At 33.2% G+C, this 18,724-nt stretch overlaps 1 protein-coding gene across 8 annotated transcripts in view; it reads left to right on the top strand.

Moving 5' to 3' along the window:
* LOC129263706 (zinc finger protein 708-like) overlaps positions 1 to 18,268 on the top strand; it is a 32,119-nt gene extending 13,851 nt beyond the window's left edge. For all 8 annotated transcript variants that reach the window (XM_064101125.1, XM_064101124.1, XM_064101121.1 and 5 more), the window contains 2 exons: positions 4,161 to 4,466; positions 5,910 to 18,268. In XM_064101125.1, the coding sequence (XP_063957195.1) occupies positions 4,161 to 4,466; positions 5,910 to 7,108 (1,505 nt within the window). In that variant the 3' untranslated portion in view covers positions 7,109 to 18,268. The remainder of the gene's footprint in view (positions 1 to 4,160; positions 4,467 to 5,909) is intronic.
* The last annotated feature ends 456 nt before the right edge of the window (positions 18,269 to 18,724 follow it).

The raw sequence follows: 18,724 nt of genomic DNA, 5'->3' as shown, positions 1-18,724 counted from the left end.
GATTGGAGACCATGGCTAGGATCACGAAATCGGGTAGACAAAAATTGAGATGGAGTGACGAGCTCACAAAATTCATTGGCATAAATTGGATTGCTTCAGCACAAGACAAGCACCTTTGGCACCAACTTGAGGAGGCCTTCGCCTTGCAGTGGGCTGAACATGGCTGATATGATGATGATCTGAATTTCAAAGAGAAAATTGCATGCCTAAAAGTTCAATATCTGCTCTTTTATTTGATACCTTAATCACAGAAAATGGTCAAGAAGTAAAAAAGTTATGTTCTCTCGAAACAATGCTTGTACATGTATTTCCATAATTTCATTAAATAAACATGTTTTCACCAGTTTCCCGCAGAAGCTGTCGCATGGTTAACAAAAGACTTAATGCATGGCTGATCGTCAACAAAGCAGAGTGTCGAGTGAGTTTGAAAGCTAGCCTGTAAATCTGCTTCATTTTATGAAATTATTGAAATTCAAGCCTTATTTCAAATGACCAGGGGTGGTATTCTGAAAACGTTCTTATCTTTGTTCTTATCTTTTATCTTATCTCATTGAGATAAGAAGACGCTAAAATCATTGCAAATCAGTATTCTGAAAATCTTCTTAACGCGTTCTTATCTTTGTAAGGACTGCCTCCTTCTCATCTTCAACACGCCCATTTTTAGGATATTACCAATCAAAATGCGCTTTATATTGGCAGTTTAACCAATAGAAGCGTCCATTATGTCAAGAGAATATCATGAGCGCTGCGCGTACCCTGTTTCTGGCGCATTGCGCGAAATAGGCAATTTATACACAATGACTGATTATTATTTCGAGACACGTGCATACAATAAAGAAAGTAAAGAAAAAAGTAAATAAAGCAGGTACGAATAAAGAATAAAATATGAATAAAAGAAAGTAAGTAGGTAAGTAAGAAGACAGAAAAGTGTCAGAATGAAGCAGAAAAAAAAAAAAAATGAAAGGAACAAAGCAGAAAATAATGAAAGAAATAAAGAGTAAACGAAAGTAAGCAAGCAAAAAAAAAACAACTTAGAAATAAAAAAATAAAGAAAGAAAAAAGAATGAATACAAGAAGGAAAAAGAAATAGAACGATTATCAATGATAAAGTGAGGAAGAAAAAATAAAGAAAGAAATGAAAGAACCTTAAAGGAAAAAAAGTAAAAGGACAAAATAAAAAGATTAAGAAAGGATAAAATGAAGTAATAAAGAACCGGAAAAGAAAAAAGTTATAAAAAAACAAATGAAAGACAGTAAGAAAGAAAGAGAAAAAGAAGGAATAAAAAATGTAAAAATTGAAGGAAAAGAGAAAAAAAGGAAAAAGAAACCAAGAAATAAAGATTAGAGAGAAAAAAAAAGGAAAATTAAAACAAAAAATAAAGACTACAGAAAGATAAAAGGAAAGAAAGGTAAATTCAAAGAAAGAAAAGGAACGAAAGGGAAAAATAAAAAGTCAGGAAAAGTGAAGAATGAATTAAAAAAAAAAAAATAGTAATGGAAAGAATAAAGAAAAAGATTTTTTTAAATTAATAGAAGAAAGACACAAAGAGGAAAGTAAAGAAAGAGAGTAAATAAAGAACAAACAAAAAAAGAATGAGCGAAATAAAGAATAAAATAGAAGAAAGAAAGTAAATAAGACACAAGAGTGTCAGGAAGCAGAAATAAACAAAATGAAAGAAAGAACAAACGAACGAACGAAAACAGGAAAAGGAATCCAAAAATAAAAAGAAAAAAAAGAAAAGAAAGAAAAAAAATAATTAAGGGATAGAAGAAAGTAAGAAAAAGGGGAAAAAAGGAAAAGCATATATAAAGACAAAAGAAAAAAATAAGAAAGAAATAAAAAGATAACAAAAAAGTGAAGGTAGAAAGAAAAATGAAAACAAAAAGAAAAGGAAAGGATGAGAGAAAAGGGCAAAGAAAAAAAAGCACAAAGGGAAAATAAAAAAGGAAGAGAGATGAAGAATAAATGAAACAAAGCAAAAGAAATTAAAAAATTCAAAAAGAATAAAACAAAAGATATAAATGAAGAATGAAAGAAAGGAAGAATGACAGACACATAGAAAGGAAGAAAGACAGACAAATAGAAAGGAAGAAAAAGAGAAAATAAATAAAGAAAAAAGGGATAGAAAAAAGAGACGGGCAAAATAAAGGGTGAATGAAAGAAAGGGTGGGAGGAATACTTGTGGGTACTTCTTACTACTAGTGACCATCGAGTTTGAGCAAGAAAGAACGCGGACATCGTGAGATGTGATAACCCTCTAGCTATCTTAAATATTATCATAAATATCGTGAAAGATAAGAAAGAGAAATGATAAGAACGTTTTCAGAATACCACTTATCTTCATTTTGTTCTTATCTTTTTAGCGCGCTTTTGTATTATATGCGCGAGTAATACATTTACGCGCTCAGCATAGGATGTTTAGCAAGATAAGAACAAAAGATAAGAACGTTTTCAGAATACCAATTTGAGATCGTGACGTAGATAAGAACAAACTTAAGATAAGAACGTTTTCAGAATACCGCCCCAGAACTTTGTCATTTCTTGACCAATTTCTGTAATTGAGGTATCAAATTTAAGAGCAGATATTGAACTTTTTAAAAATGTGGTTTTCGTTTTGAAACCCAGATACAGCCCGCCACGCCAAGTGACTGTTTGGTATCCCCTCTTCAAATTGTTTTTGCTCACTCATGCGTGAACAAGTAGGTCATTTGTCTATTGTATTTGTGATTGAGTTATGAGTATTATGGTATCACGCTCGGTGTCCGTCCGTTAACTTTTCCTTGTAAACGCGATAACTTCAGTTTAACTTGACCTAGGCTCATATGATTTGGTTTGTATGATACTAGCATAGATCTCAAGAAGCCTATCGATTTTGAGGTCAAAAGTTCAAAGGTCATGGTTACAGTGACCCATTTTCATCGTACCCTTCTGCAGTCCTTGTAATAGCAATAACTTAAGTTTAACTTAACCTAGACTCATATAATTTGGTGTGTATGATACTAGCATGGATCTCAGGAAGCCTATTGATTTTGAGGTCAAAAGGTCAAATGTCACAGTGACATATTTTCATTGTACCCTTCTGCAGTCCTTGTAAACGTGATAACTTTAGTTGAACTTAACCTAGGCTCATATAATTTGGTGTGTATAATACTAGCATAGATCCCAGGAAGACTATTGATTTTGAGGTCAAAAGGTCAAATTTCAAGGTCACAGTGACGTATTTTCATCGTACCCTTCTGCAGTCCTTGTAAATGCGATAACTAAAGTTGAACTTAGCCTATACTCATATAATTTGGTGTGTATGATACTAGCATGGATCCCAGGAAGCCTATTGATTTTTGAGGTCAAAGGTCAAGGTCACAGTGACGTATTTTCATCGTACCTTTCTGCAGTCCTTGTAAACGTGATAAATTTAGTTGAACTTAACCTAGGCTCATATAATTTGGTTTGTATGATACTAGCATGGATCCCAGGAAGCCTATTGATTTTTGAGGTCAAAGGTCAAGGTCACAGTGACGTATTTCATTGTACCCTTCTGCAGTCCTTGTAAACGCGATAACTTCAGTTGAACTTAACCTAGGCTTATATAATTTGGTGTGTATGATACTAGCATGGATCCCAGCAAGCCTATTGGTTTTGAGGTCAAAAGGTCAAGATCACAGTGACATGTTTTCATCTTACCCTTCTGCAGTCCTTGTTCACAAGATAACTTTAGTTGAACTTAACCTGGGCTCATATAGTTTGGTGTGTATGATACTAGCATAGATCCTAACAATTATATTGATTTTGAGGTCAGAAGGTCAAAGGTGAAGTTGCCATCTTCCACTTTGCTTGCTTGACCAATAGCTCCATTTTCCGCATTACAGACGGGCGTATTATGTGCTCGCCTTAGTGACACTCTTGTTTTTATTCAAATCAACTTCTCGTTTGCGTGGACTTGTCCTTTAATAATGATCAGGATGTTATTACTATCATATACTATGTACTACGTAAAGAAAAAAATAAACTATAAGCTGCATGTGAGATGCATGCTAGAGACTGTCAATGTGGGCAACCTGCAGGTAGCAAAAATAGTTACCTACAAGATCCTTCTTTTTTTTTTCTTTTACTGAAAAGTTCTTGAGACATCTCCCAACCTTCACTCTTCTTTTGAAAATAGGATTAGATGTCCGTCCATCAGAGCTTTTGCAGCCTCAGCAAAGTGAAAAGAAACCGATCCTAAAGGACTTGGGAAATGGTAATCTCCTTGAATCAACAGACTTTGATAAATCCATCCCATTACAAACCAATCCAACATCATCAGGTGATCAGGGTAGTCAATCAGGTGATCTCAACACCCAGTCATGTGATCAGAAGACCAAACTAACAGAGGGAGCTCAAGGAACTGACCAAACCCCCAAGCAGTCCCAGGCAACTTATTTGGATGACAAAGGACAAGTAACTGGACAGGGTGGAAATCTTGCAGGTAAAGATGATTTAAAATGAAATGGAGCTGTATGATAGGAAGGACTTTGAATACTGGATGGACTTTTTGACTGTAATTATCCTTTGCCCGCAGTGAAGTTTTGATGTACAATCCGACCTCTCTTATCTGGCCTCCCCTTATCTAGATCTCTATATTTTCTGGATGCAAAGTTGCAGAGATTTTTTGTTTTTGTTTTAATCTAGTACGTGGGGAATAGGGATTTCAATCTAAAATTTCTACGCAAATTCACTTTGATTACATGCATTTTCCAATATAGTCTATATCTGCAACATCATTACTTTTTATGAAAATATCTTGCCCAAATCACCGAAAGAATACAAGCATTTTGTTATTTCATCACGTTTTCTTTTTATTGTTTACAAAACAATGCACGTCTCGCTAACACGCCCAGGCCCACAGAAATGTCTGTCCATGCTCCTGCCTAGTCTTTCATTAGTATTAGGACAGCGCCATCTATCATGTTTGAGCATACAGTTAGTGTAACAATGGCTAAATTTGCGAAGATGATCCAATTTTTTACATTAGACTCTTACTTTCATCAAGTAATTTTCTTTCTTTCACGGTATGCTCAATGTATTCCTCTATCATTTCAGCAGGTAAATCATCCAAGAGTTTAGGCAACCACTCGATTTCATTTCCACAAAAAAAAAGCCCATTATTTGTACTGACAGCAGTGAAATACTGTCTGTAGGCCCACTACAATAGATTACGTGTAGCTACCATTTGTGAGGCAGCTGCGCGTATTTAATATTGGGTCTCCCAGATCCGGATAAATCCCTTATCCAGATTGGTGCTGGTCCCAACGTGTCCGGAAAAGAGAGGTCGGACTGTACATATATTGAGGTAAATTTAGCTAAAAAGCTTTCAATATGGTAATGTTTTAATAAGGTGTATGTAGGGGCGGAGTGGATACAGGATTTTCCAAAGGGGGGGCTTTTTCAGAAAATTTTGACAGAGAAAATGTTTTCACTACCAAATTTGACCCACCCCCCCACAAAAAAGGGTTTCACTGCCAAATTGAGGTCATTTGTTCCAGGAAAATTTTGACAAGCAAAAAAAAAGGGTTTTCACCACCAAATTAATGTAATTTTGTCCAAAGAAAAAATTGACAAGCAAAAAAATTGAAGGGTTCACACTGCATGACATATTCCACTAACAAAAATATTTTTGTGCCTCTCAAACATTAATTCCAATTAGCAATAGTGACAGTACAGAACCTTGATGTACACCTACCTTCACCTCAAACTCGTCTGGCAGCTCAGACACTGTACTTACTCTTCTTTTGGTCAATATCCTGAATATGCTCTTGAGGCCCCCATAACACTAATGTCTGGAATTTATTTTAGGCTTCCACATTACTTACCAGTTTAATCAATTCCAATATTTATAACACTAGATATATCTTTGTTTCTTTAACATTAGGTTCTGGAATTTGCAGATGCAAGTACTGTGGATCACCCTATGCTATTCCTCTTATCTTAGCAAGGCATCTCAAGTACAAACATGGTCATAATGGTGGTATTCTGGTACCAGATTTATCCCATTCACGTTTTCTGCAGATCATCAATGGAGAAATACAAAACCCTTTTGATAAACCCAAAGAGCCTTCACATGATGAAACAGGAAGTGCAAAAATAGGAAGGAAGACTAAATATGTAATATATCTTAGGAAATCGAGTGAAAAGCAAAAACAGAATTCTTACTTCTCCAGACAATGTGAGAAGGTAATTAATCATCAAGTTGGGGATGCCATAGCAGGTGAAAGAATTCATACAGGTGATCAGCGCTATGTTTGTTATTATTGTGACAAAGCATTCTATGAAGCAAGTGCTCTCAAAGCCCATGCACAAATCCATTATGAAGTGCATGTTTGCGATTATTGTGATAAGACTTTCCATTTTGCTTCCGCTCTTAAAGCACATAGATGTAAAAGAATTCCTACAGTTGAGAAACCCTATGTATGTGATCATTGTGGTAAGGCATTTATTCTACCAAGTCTTCTCCGCGCACATAAACTATATCATACTAGTGGTAAGGCCTTTGTTTGTGATTATTGTAATAAGGCCTTATGTACTTCCTCTTCTCTCGAAGCACATAAACGGATCCATACAGGTGAGAAGCCCTATGTATGTGATCAGTGTGGTAAGGCATTTAATGGGAAGGGTAATCTCGCAAGACATAAACGAATCCATACAGGTGAGAAACCCTATGTATGTGATCGATGTGGTAGGGCATTTAGTGAAGAAACTACTTTCAGTAGACATAAACAAGGTCATGCAAATGAGAAGCGCTTTGTATGTGTTCACTGCGGTAAGGCATTTAATCAAATGCTAAATCTTAGTATACATGAACGAAACCATACAGGTGAGAAAAATTATCTCTGTGATCAATGTGGTAAGGCATTTTATAGAGCTGATCATCTCAAAGCACATAAAAGAATTCATGATTCTGACAAACCCTATGTATGTATTTATTGTGGTAAGTCATTTAATTATGCGTGTAATCTAAAAATTCATAAACGAATCCATACCGGTGAAAAGCCCTATGAATGTCATTTTTGTGATGAGGCATTTCGTCACTGTAGCTCTCTCAAAGGCCACATTACAAGTAAGCACAAGTGAGAAGCCCATTGCATGTGCGGTGAAGCTTTTTTTTCATCTTGGAAGCAATCTCAAAAGTCGTATGCAATTTCATACAGTTGAGAAGCCCTAACAGTAACAATATGGCAGGGCATTTTGTCATCAGTAAAAACATGAACAAATCCATTCAGTGAAGAAACCCAATGGTCCAAATTCACAAAGGTAGTTTTGAAAACCATCGGTTGAACCCACTGTTTTCATATTAGTAGAGCGGATTAGCCGAACAATTGTGCAAATTTTGACTAAAGCATGAAACTTTCACAAGTATTAGTATATGCCGTAAGATTTATTTTAAAGATGGGAGGTAAATTTATAAATGCCATTTTCGGCCGTTGCCATGGCAACGGATTAATTTCTCCAAAATAACATCCATTCCCATGTAAATGGTAAATAAACATGATATAGATGACCAAAATGATAATTTTCAGGCTCCCAATTGAATGCATATGAAATTTAGAAATATTCAAGATCATCAAGATAGTTCCAATTGGTCCGTTACCATGGCAACGGCTTGTTTTTCCCCAAAAAAGTAACAAATTTGATTAAAAAAAACGTTGTAGAATATGATTTATCTTTAATTTCCCCTAACTTTACAGTGCTTATCGAAGATATTTTGGTTGCTAAATGTGTAAATTACATCTCAAGCCATTGCCATGGCAACCAAATAACATCTAATTTACAAAAATAACATGTTTGACAAGACATTGGACAGGTGGAAAATACAAGTGGAATTAACTTAATCTGTATGCTTAAGATTTGACCCCCTCATTTGAACAAAAAATACAGGAAGTGTTCTGCAGGAGTTCTTTATAAAGATAAAAATTAATGTTGCCTTGGTAAAGCTTGAATTAAATTTAAAAATAAACAATTTTGCAAAGGACCCGTTGCCATGGCAACATCTTATTTCCCTCTAGAAAGGTAAAAATATTGATAAAAATGTAAAATACATGTACAGTAAGATCATCATTCCATTTTCCCTAATTTCAAGGTACTAATCGAGATATGTTTGTGACTAAATTTTATAAATATAACATCTTAAGCCATTGCCATGGCAACCAAATAACATCAATTTTTTTTAAGAAGTGGATGATAAGGTTAAAAACAGGTGAAAGATACAATGAATATTAACTTAATGTGCATTCGTAAGGTCTGACCTACTCAATTAATTTAGGGGACAATAATACAGTCAGTGTTCTGCATGAACTAAATTAGAATGATAAACATTGATGTTGCCTTGGTAATACTTGAATTCAACAATAAATATCAATATTCAAAATGGCCTGTTGCCATAGCAACAGATCATTTAGTATCAGTTTTGATTAAAAAAGGGACTGTAGAATCTGATTTTTCTTGCATTTCCCCTAATCTTTGTGTGCTAAACATCGATATGTTTGATGCAAAATGTATAAATAACATCTGAAGCTATTGCCATGGCAACCAGATAATATCTAATACTAAAAAATAATGATTTGGATGACAAGATTTTGGACAGGTGGAAAATACAAATACAAATAACTCAATATACGAAAGGTTTGGCCGGTCATTTAATTTCGAACAAAAATTTCAGTAAGAGTTCTGTATGAGTTCATCAGAATAATAAAATTATGTTGCCTTGGTAATACTTGAATTTAATGATAAATATTAGTGTTTCAAATGTCCCATTGCCATGGCAACAGCTCATTCCCCCCAGAAAAGTATCATGTTTGATAAACAAAAAAATTGTAAAATCTGATTTTTATTTCATTTGCCCCAATTTTAGTGAGCTAAGCATATATATGCTTGCTGTTAATAAATAAATAACATCTTCAGCCATTGTCATGGCAACCAATTAAGATATAATTTTTAAAACAAACTAACACAGTTGTTGGATCGTTGACGAAAAGGAACGATTACAGGTGGCAAATTCCGCTTGGGATTGTATAAGTATACAACGGTCAACTGAGCTGGCCTCCGAAGAACCGATGTAACTGTGTTTTATTCAATCTATGGAGTTAAAAGAAAAAGAGGGAAAAACATCCTCAGTTTCAAGACCATAAATGTATCACTGAATGTTACGTGGTTTACATAACTTCCTAAATTGTCATGAACCAAATGCATATTTGACTTTACAGTCTGAATCAAATTGTTTATAAAAGATCTGAAGTCTTTGCTTTTACTTTCATGATGTCATGTTTGCATTAATTACTTGACAAATAAATTGAATATTGCTGGTAAAAATAATCCTCTATATCTGAACAGGTGTCTTCCTTGTTTAACTTGTTTCAGTTAGAGTTTTAGTTAAATTTCTCAATCTGAGAACTCCAAATATCCTACTTGTGACATCATGAGTAAACAAACACCTCAAATATAACAATGCTTAACATTGAATCTCAAATGCCTACCGTAAACATGAGCCAACTGGCATCAATTATTCATAGTCAAAAATGACTGAAGCAATTACAAAAATGATGCATATTTGTTGCATTCAAAATCTGCCAAAGACAAATCTAAACGTCTGAAAGAAGACTAATATTTGCATTTTCTTATCTGTGCAGTTTGCACTTATAAAAACACAACATTCTAATGCTTGGTGCATAATTTATCCTTTTTCTGACATAATTCTGTTTTTCCTAAATTTGGAAATCCTTTACATTCACAAAACCTTACTTTTGGTTTTAACAATATCTATTATTAAAAAATCAACTAATTCAAAAAGTGTATTTCTCACAAATTCTGAACCTAGATATTGAGCAAGAACACACGTGTTATCTTCAATATTAATATCGACTCTTGCTTTTAAACTGTAATCTCACTATTTTTACGAAGCATGGGAATTTTGTTTGTTATTCTCATGCATACTCTTCATCTAACACAATGCCTGAAAATGTTCATCTCATTTTCTGTTTAAAAACAAATTACTTCTTGGGCTTATGTCTGTTTATAATTTACAGACTAGTTTAAAACAAATACATTATCTTGCTTCTGTTTATCATTTTACATGTATCATAACCTTTAGTTTATAAACTAAATGTGCAGATTCAGAATAGAAAGTGTATCTTATAACTTTTTGACTTTCAATCTTTTTTTGTCTTTTGCCATTACCGCACTAAAAGAAAATACAAGCATTGAACCTAGCCGCTTGCAATGGGCGCTTTATACATGCGTAAAACTTTCACTTGACTCATACACTTTCCGTTCCAAATTTTCACATTTGTACATTACATAAATGGATCTTGTTTAACTCATACTTTACTCACTTTCTTGGCGGAAAGTACCAATAACTCGAAAAGTCAGAAATGAAACCTCACGGTCTCATTTTCCTAAAAAAACTACAGCGAAACAGCTCCAAACATGCTCGCTGCACATGTAGATAACTGCCTAATTTTAACAGGCCAATTTTGCAGTCAACATAAATTTCTAAGGTGTCTTCAAATTATGCCTTCTGAACTAAACCAAAATAAATACATATGAAAAAATACTTGTTCAACGAAACAGTTGTAATGATAATGGACAGGTGGAATGTAAAGTAAAGATTTACTTAATCTACATAAGGTTTGACTTTGACCAGTCATTAAGTTTTGAACAAAAAATACAGTAAGTGTTCCGCATGAGTTCATTAGCATGATAAAAACTGATGTTGCCTTGGTAATGCTTGAATTTATTGATATCAATGTTTACAAATGTGTGTTCTGTTCCCATGGCAACGGGTCATTTTATTCCCCCTAAAATACCATCTTTGATAAAAGATACCTTGTAGAATCTTGTTTTTCATTCAATTCTACTAAGTTTAGGGTGCCAAACATACACGTACATCTCTGTTGGTTAATGTATAAATAACATCTTAAGGCATTACCATGGCAATAAAATAACATATAATTTACCCAAAAAATAACATGGCTGACAAGATAATGGACAGGTGGAAAATACAATAAAATTAACTTAATATGCTTGAATTTATTGATATCAATGTTTACAAATGTGTGTTCTGTTCCCATGGCAACGGGTCATTTTATTCCCCCTAAAATACCATCTTTGATAAAAAATACCTTGTAGAATCTTATTTTTCATTCAATTCTACTAAATTTAGGGTGCCAAACATACACGTACGTCTCTGTTGTTTAATGTATAAATAACATCTTAAGGCATTACCATGGCAATAAAATAACATTTAATTAACCAAAAAATAACATGGCTGACAAGATAATGGACAGGTGGAAAATACAATAAAATTAACTTAATATGCGTAAGGTTTGACCTACTCTTTTAATTTTAAAATCACATTAAGTGTTATGCATGATTTCTTACGATATGTTGATTTGGTAATGCTTGAACATAATGATAAATATCAATGTTGCCAATGGTCCCTTAAAAGTAAAAATTTTGATAAAATAATATGTTTATTTTATTTCCTTGTCCCTTATTTGAGGATGCTGAACATAAATATGCTAAATGATAAGCACCATCTTATTACGTTATACATGGCATCGAAATAAGACCTACAAAAATCTTATCAGACTTTTTTGGGCTCAAATAAATTCCCGAAACTCTAATTTCGAGGCTGGTCAATTTCGTTCAAAGTATTCGCAGGCTGCCACTTTGAAGAAAGCGTCTTGGTGTGATTTGTGCTTTAAGGCCGTTCATCATATCAATATATAAGGGGATAATAGGCGTTGATAAATCAAAATCAAAAGTCTATCTGAGGAGTTGACATGGTCTTGAGCTCCTAATCAATGTAAATACAGTAAATCAACTTTTACATGGAAATCATTAAAATTTTGCTTTGTCTGACTGTTTTAGCATAATACTTGGCTCGAAATTTGATGACAAAGAATTATCAAGTATCATCTGCTAGTACGCATTTTAATTTCTGCATATATCAGAAAATTGTTACTTTTTGAAAATTCCCATCATTTCTTGAAAATTGCCGAAAATTCCAAAAATTCCCACCAAATTCCCGTTTATTCCCATGAAAAGATTCCATCAAGAAAATTCCCGGAAATTCTGCAACCCTACTCCCCCCAAAAAAAATCATTACCAAGAAAAAAATAAAGAGAACCTGAAAGAGAGATGGATAAAATATGATTATTTTACGAATACTATACCCAAAATCTTTTACAAAATTTTATTTTTGTAAAAAAAATGAAAAATTTCGAAAGTTTTACTCTTTCGCTGGGCTAGCTGACAACTTTTAAAAATTAATTTTACTCAATACATCATATCTGGACCCCTCAAAATTACATCACAGATTTTGACGAAGAAGATTTTGAAATACTGTGATAATTTTTAAATTAACATAATTATGAATCTAATCAACATGAAGTATAATCTATTCACTGCTAATTTTACATGATAAGTAGACTTATTAAAATATTTAAATTTTTAAAAATACCCTTACTGGTTGAAAGGTTGAAAAGAAAAATTAAGTACTCCAGGGTAACAGGAAAATCCAAGATGGTGCCCTCACTGGCTGCCGTAGGCTAAAAATCCACAACTCATCCATTACTTGATAAAATGGCTTTAATTTGTTTTTTATTCATTGGTTATTAAGGATCAATAGTACATAGGGCCAAGTTACAGGGACAGCCAGTGGTCTGGAATGTCCAAAAACATAAGTTGGCTTCAAAAAATTGAATCTAAAATGGTTGCTGATACCTAAAGCGGACGTAGCTCATTTCATATTGGCCTAGGGGAAGTGATTTTGACTTTAAATCATTGGTTTCAAGAGTCTAATAATATTAGGACAAGTTACAACGACAGTCAAGTATGTCCGAAAATCCAATATGGCTTCCGAAAATAATTATAAAATGGCTGCTGATACTTAAAAGTGGAATAGCTCATTTTATATTCACATGTGAGATATGATTTTGGTGTCTAAACTATGATTTCAAAGGCGAATAATACATAAGGACAAGCTACACGGACAGTCGGTGGTCTTGTATGTCCAAAATTCCAAGATGGCTTCCAAAAAAGATATAAAACAATGTCTAATGTTGCTTACAAATAAACATAGTTTGTTCAATATCTGTCTGGGGAATATGATTTTGGTGTCTAAACCATATTTTAAAGGGTCAAGTAATGCATTAGGACAAGTTACAAGGACAGTCGGTGGTTTGGTATGTTAAAAAACGCAAGATGGCTTACAAAATGGGGTCTAAAATTGACTGTTGTTACTTAAAAATTGGCAGAGCTCATTCTATATCCGCCTGTGAGATGTGATTCTGGTGTCTAAACCATATTTTCAAGAGTCAAATAATAAATTAGGACATAGTTTGTTCAATATCTGTCTGGGGAATATGATTTTGATGTCTAAACCATAATCATAAAACCACGGTTTAATGCATTAGAACAAGTTACGAGGACAGTCAGTGGACTGGTATGTTAACAAATCCAAGATGGCCTCCAAAATGGGGTCTAAATTGACTGTTGGTACTTCAATATGGACATAATATAGTTCATTAATAATATAATATGGGGATATGATTTTGATGTCTACACTAGTATTTAAAGGGTCAAGTAATACTGTACATTTGGTCAAGGTGAAAGGACAGTCGGGTGTCATTATTGTGTCAAAAAATTCAAAGATGGCTTGAAAAATGGGGGTTATAATGTTACTAAAAAATGGACATAGTACATCAAAAATACACCTGGTGATATTATTTTGGTGTCTACACTAGGGTTTCAAGGATCAAATTATACTTTGGGACTGGTTACAATTGTCCATTTTGCCTGAAAATCCAAGATGGCTTCCATAAATGGGTTCTAAAATGACAACTGTTACTTTGAAGTGGATGTAATATCCACTTGTGAGAAATAATTTTGGTGCCTACATTCAAAATGCAAGCAGGTAAGAGTTGGCAACAGCACCCATTGATGTAATTTTAGAATCTACCTTGGATTTTGGACAAAATTGATAACTAACCATCCTTGTTACTTGTCCTAATGTAATAGTGGACCCTTCATACCACAGTGTAGACACCAAAAATGTTTCTCACATGTTGATGTTGTATGAACTCAGATAATTTCTGAGTGATATAAGTCATTTTAGATGCCATTTTGAAAATCCTCTTGGATTTTTAGGAAAAAATGGACAACTGGATATCATTGTAACCAGTCTAAACATATTTTTTAAACCTTGAAACCAAAGTGTGAACACCAAAAAAAAAATTTCTTGGTGGATTTTAAATGAACTATGTCAAATTTTAAGTAACAGACTCCGATTAGACTCCAATCGTCGGAAGCCATCTTGGATGTTTAGACACACTAGATTACGGACTGTCCTTGTAACTTGTTCAAATGTACATGATGTATTTACTGACATATATTACACGAAATATGTCAATTTGTTAGTAACAGGAGCTATTCCATTTTTGGAAGCCACCTTGGATTTTTGGACAAACTTGACCACTGACTGTCCTTGTTACTTGTCCTAATGTATTATTTGACCCATTTAACCATGACATAAACATATTCCAGGATATCAAACAAACTACTTTTTTAATGCAGCAACAGCAATTTTAGACTCCATTTTTGGAAGCCATCTTGGATTTTTTTATATAATGGACAACTGACTGTCCATTCAACTTGTGATAGTGTATTATTTGACCATTGAAACCATGGTCTAGACACCAAAATCATATATCTCAGATTGATAGGAAATGACCTATATGTCCATTTATATATCAACAGCCATTTCAAACTCCATTTTTGGAAGCCGTCTTAGGGTTTTGGACACGTCAGACCACTGGCTGTCCTTGTAACTAGTCCCAATGTACTACTTCACCCTTAAAACATAGAAACCAAATTAAGCCACTGAAATTAGATGTTATTTGGTTGTCATGGCAATGGCTGAAGTTATTTGTACATCAACAGCAAACATATCTATGCTTTGCATCCTAAAATTAGGGGAAATTTATGACAAAATGCAGATTTTAAACTGTTTTTCGATCAAATTTGGTGCTTTTCTTGGAAAAAAAGAGTTGTTGCCATGGCAACGGCCCATTTGCCACATTGATATTTATCATTAACTTCAAGCATTACCAAGGCAACCTCAAATTTCATCATTCTAATGAACTAATGCGAAACATTGTAATCTTTGTTCAAAATTAAATGACTGGGTCAAACCTTGAGTTAATTGTTATAAATTGCAGTTTCCACCTGTCCATTATCATGTCAACCATGTTAAATTTTTTTTCAAATTAGATGTTACTTGGTTGCCATGACAATGGATTTATATGTTATTTGCATGTTAACAGCAAACATATCTATTCTTACCCTAAAGTTAAGGGAAATGAAAGAAAAATCAGATTATACAGTCCTTTTTAAAAATCAAAACTGCTACTGTTCTTGGGTAAATGATCCGTTGCTATGACAACAGGCCATTTGGAACATTGATATTTATCGTTGAATTCAAGTATTACCAAGGCAACATCAATGTTTATTATCTTAATTAGTTCATGCAGAACACTGACTGTATTATTTTCCCCTAAATTAGTTGAGTAGGTCAGACCTTACGAATGCACATTAAGTTAATATTCATTGTATCTTTCACCTGTTTTTAACCTTATCATCCACTTTAAAAAAAAATTAGATGTTATTTGGTTGCCATGGCAATGGCTTAAGATGTTATATTTATAAATTTAGTCACAAACATATCTCGATTAGTACCTTGAAATTGGGGAAAATGGAATGATGATCATACCGTACATGTATTCTACATTTTTATCAATATTTTTACCTTTCTAGAGGAAAATAAGCTGTTGCCATGGCAACGGGCCCTTTGTAAAATTGTTCCTTTTTAAATTCAATTCAAGCATTTCCAAAGCAACATAATATTTTATCTTTATAAAGAACTCCTGCAGAACAATTTTGTATTTTTTGTTCAAATGAGGGGGTCAAAACTTAAGCATACAGATTAAGTCAATTCCAATTGTATTTTCCACCTATCCATTGTCTTGACAACCATGTTATTTTTGTAAATTAGATGTTATTTGGTTGCCATGGCAATGGCTTGAGATGTAATTTACACATTTAGCAACCAAAATATCTTTGTTAAGCACTGTAAAATTAGGGGAAATTAAAGATATATCATATTCTACAACTTTTTTTAATCAAAATGTTTATTTTTCTGGGGAAAAACAAGCCGTTGCCATGGCAACGGACCAATTGGAACTATCTTGATGATCTTGAATATTTCTAAATTTCATATGTATTCAATTGGGAGCCTGAAAATTATCATTTTGGTCATCTATATCATGTTTATTTACCATTTATATGGGAATGTATGTTGTTTTGGAGAAATTAATCCGTTGCCATGGCAACGGCCGAAAATGGCATTTATAAATTTACCTCCCATCTTTAAAATAAATCTTATGGCATATACTAATACTTGTGAAAGTTTCATGCTTTAGTCAAAATTTGCACAATTGTTGTGATTTTTGGAGCTAATCCGCTCTACTATATGCAGATTTCCTGTATAAATTTTCCTTGCAAGAGAACAATTTCCAATGTTGATGTGTGCTTTTCAGGTCGCCAAATTTACGCTTGTTGCCATGGTTAAGTATGCTTGAGTCCACTGTTTTAACAACAGACAGTTGACTCCTGAATAAAGTAGCATATGTATGTCATCAATGTGCGACAGAAATTAGATGCGGATCTATCCTCACAAAACAAATTCACAGACGTTTCTGATGAATACAGTTTGAACATTTTTTAATTTACACAACATCATATAGAAGTGCATCCAGTGGAATAGTTTTTTGTGAATCAGAAAAAAGAAAAAAGCTCTTGTATGCTTTGTGGTTGAGAAGCAATATGCATGTGATCAGCATTGGGAGACAGACCAATTTGTATACTGGTGTGTTGGCTCAGTTGGTAGAGCGTCCGTTTCAAAACCGGGAGGTTGGGAGTTCAAACCCCAGCCGCGTCAGACCAAAAGACGTTAAAACATGGGAGTTGCTGCTACCCTGTTTGCGTTCAACAATTAAAGGGATAGAGCCTCGTCGATCTGGCGCTGCACAGGGGCTGCCGGGCCCACGATCAATTGGGAAGAGCCAATTTTCAGAGTATTTAATTTCATGTCAATCTCGAATAATAAATTATGGATTTCTCATTTTCATCATTTTTCAGATGTTAGAATAATTGTTTGTTTTAAATTCATATTTAAAAAAAAGTTTGTAAAAAAATCATGTAAAAATAAAAAAAAATAGAAAAACAATTATACAAATGCTGTTAACATAACTAAAAAATAAAATGCAGTGAAAGAAAATATGTCAGTGGCAACACGAAAATCATAAACAACATTCTTAGTATGAAAAATGATTAAAATAATTAAATATGATTTTTGGTTATCGGATGGAAAATCTATAAAAGACAACATTATTATTTTTTTTATCACCATTGGAAAGAATCTTAACACCAGGTCAAGAAAGTGATTCTTATTTACGTCATTTAGGGAAACCAAATACAGGATCTGTTTCTTTCCCCTCATTACTGCCAAAATACTGTTTTGTCATCTAAAAATGGAAAATCCCCATGATATGACTGTATTGATAATAGTAGGCCTATATTAAAACAGTGATTAATGTATTATGTAAACCTTCATGCAATACATATAATTTTTGTTTTTAGATGCCTCATGAACTTTAATAGTGCAAATTACTTAGTATTTTTAAATCTTGGATGATATCCTATATCTCTTAAGAAATTATCTAAATTCAATTTAATCACACATTTGCTTTTTCTATTTTTTTTCTATTTTATTTGTACATATCTTTTATGTCACTGTATTTTCTCCCACTTTAATTTGCTAACATTAGGGTCAATCTTTTAAGTTTCTAATTTACTTCTTTTGACCCTCCACAAATGTATTTTGTATTATCTTTGTTTATGCTCTGTGTATACGTTATATTTGCTATGATTTGATGTGCTTATAGTGTAAAATTTTTTTTCCAAACATTTTTATAGGAATGTGAAAAATAAACTGAACTTTAATTTTGTGATAAGACATATCTCACATTCAATAATATATCAATACGTAATTGATGTCAGTTTGCAGAGTTTATCCTACCTTAATCTTGAGAGTTAAGTCATCAATATAGTTACTCCTGCGCTTTTGTTATCTGTCATCAAGTTATCATCATCTTCAATAAATATATATAATATGAACTTGACATGTGTTGCTTTGTATTTATTGAAGTTGGTTGAAAGTTAAAGTGCAATCGATCCAGCAGCATCAATTCAACTTTTTATTAATTTTTCTGTATGATTTCTAATTCTATGTTTGCGTTTTTACCTCTCCCATTCCAAAAAATTGTCGACACTACACTACACTACTTGAAATTTAATCCTTATAATCCTTATAAAACATTTTTTTGCGATAAATCACATTTTTTAACACATCAGTCAATGACTTTACTTTCAAGTCTCATGCAACGTTTGAGATCAAAATCGCTAGCCCTAGCAGTTCTGAAATTAAGCAAGGTACATTTTGTAAGTGAACGCAGACCCAAAATTGCTCAAAAACATGAATTTGTGTACACATCCGATACAAATTAGCAAAAATGTATAAATATATATCATTATTTTTTGTTTCACTCATTAAAATCAATTAATTTAATCTTG

This window comes from Lytechinus pictus, chromosome 6 (assembly GCF_037042905.1).
Source record: "Lytechinus pictus isolate F3 Inbred chromosome 6, Lp3.0, whole genome shotgun sequence".
Lineage (NCBI taxonomy): Eukaryota > Metazoa > Echinodermata > Echinoidea > Temnopleuroida > Toxopneustidae > Lytechinus > Lytechinus pictus.
The sequence above is the reverse complement of the archived record's forward strand: the minus strand, read 5'-3'. Positions and strand labels throughout refer to the sequence as shown.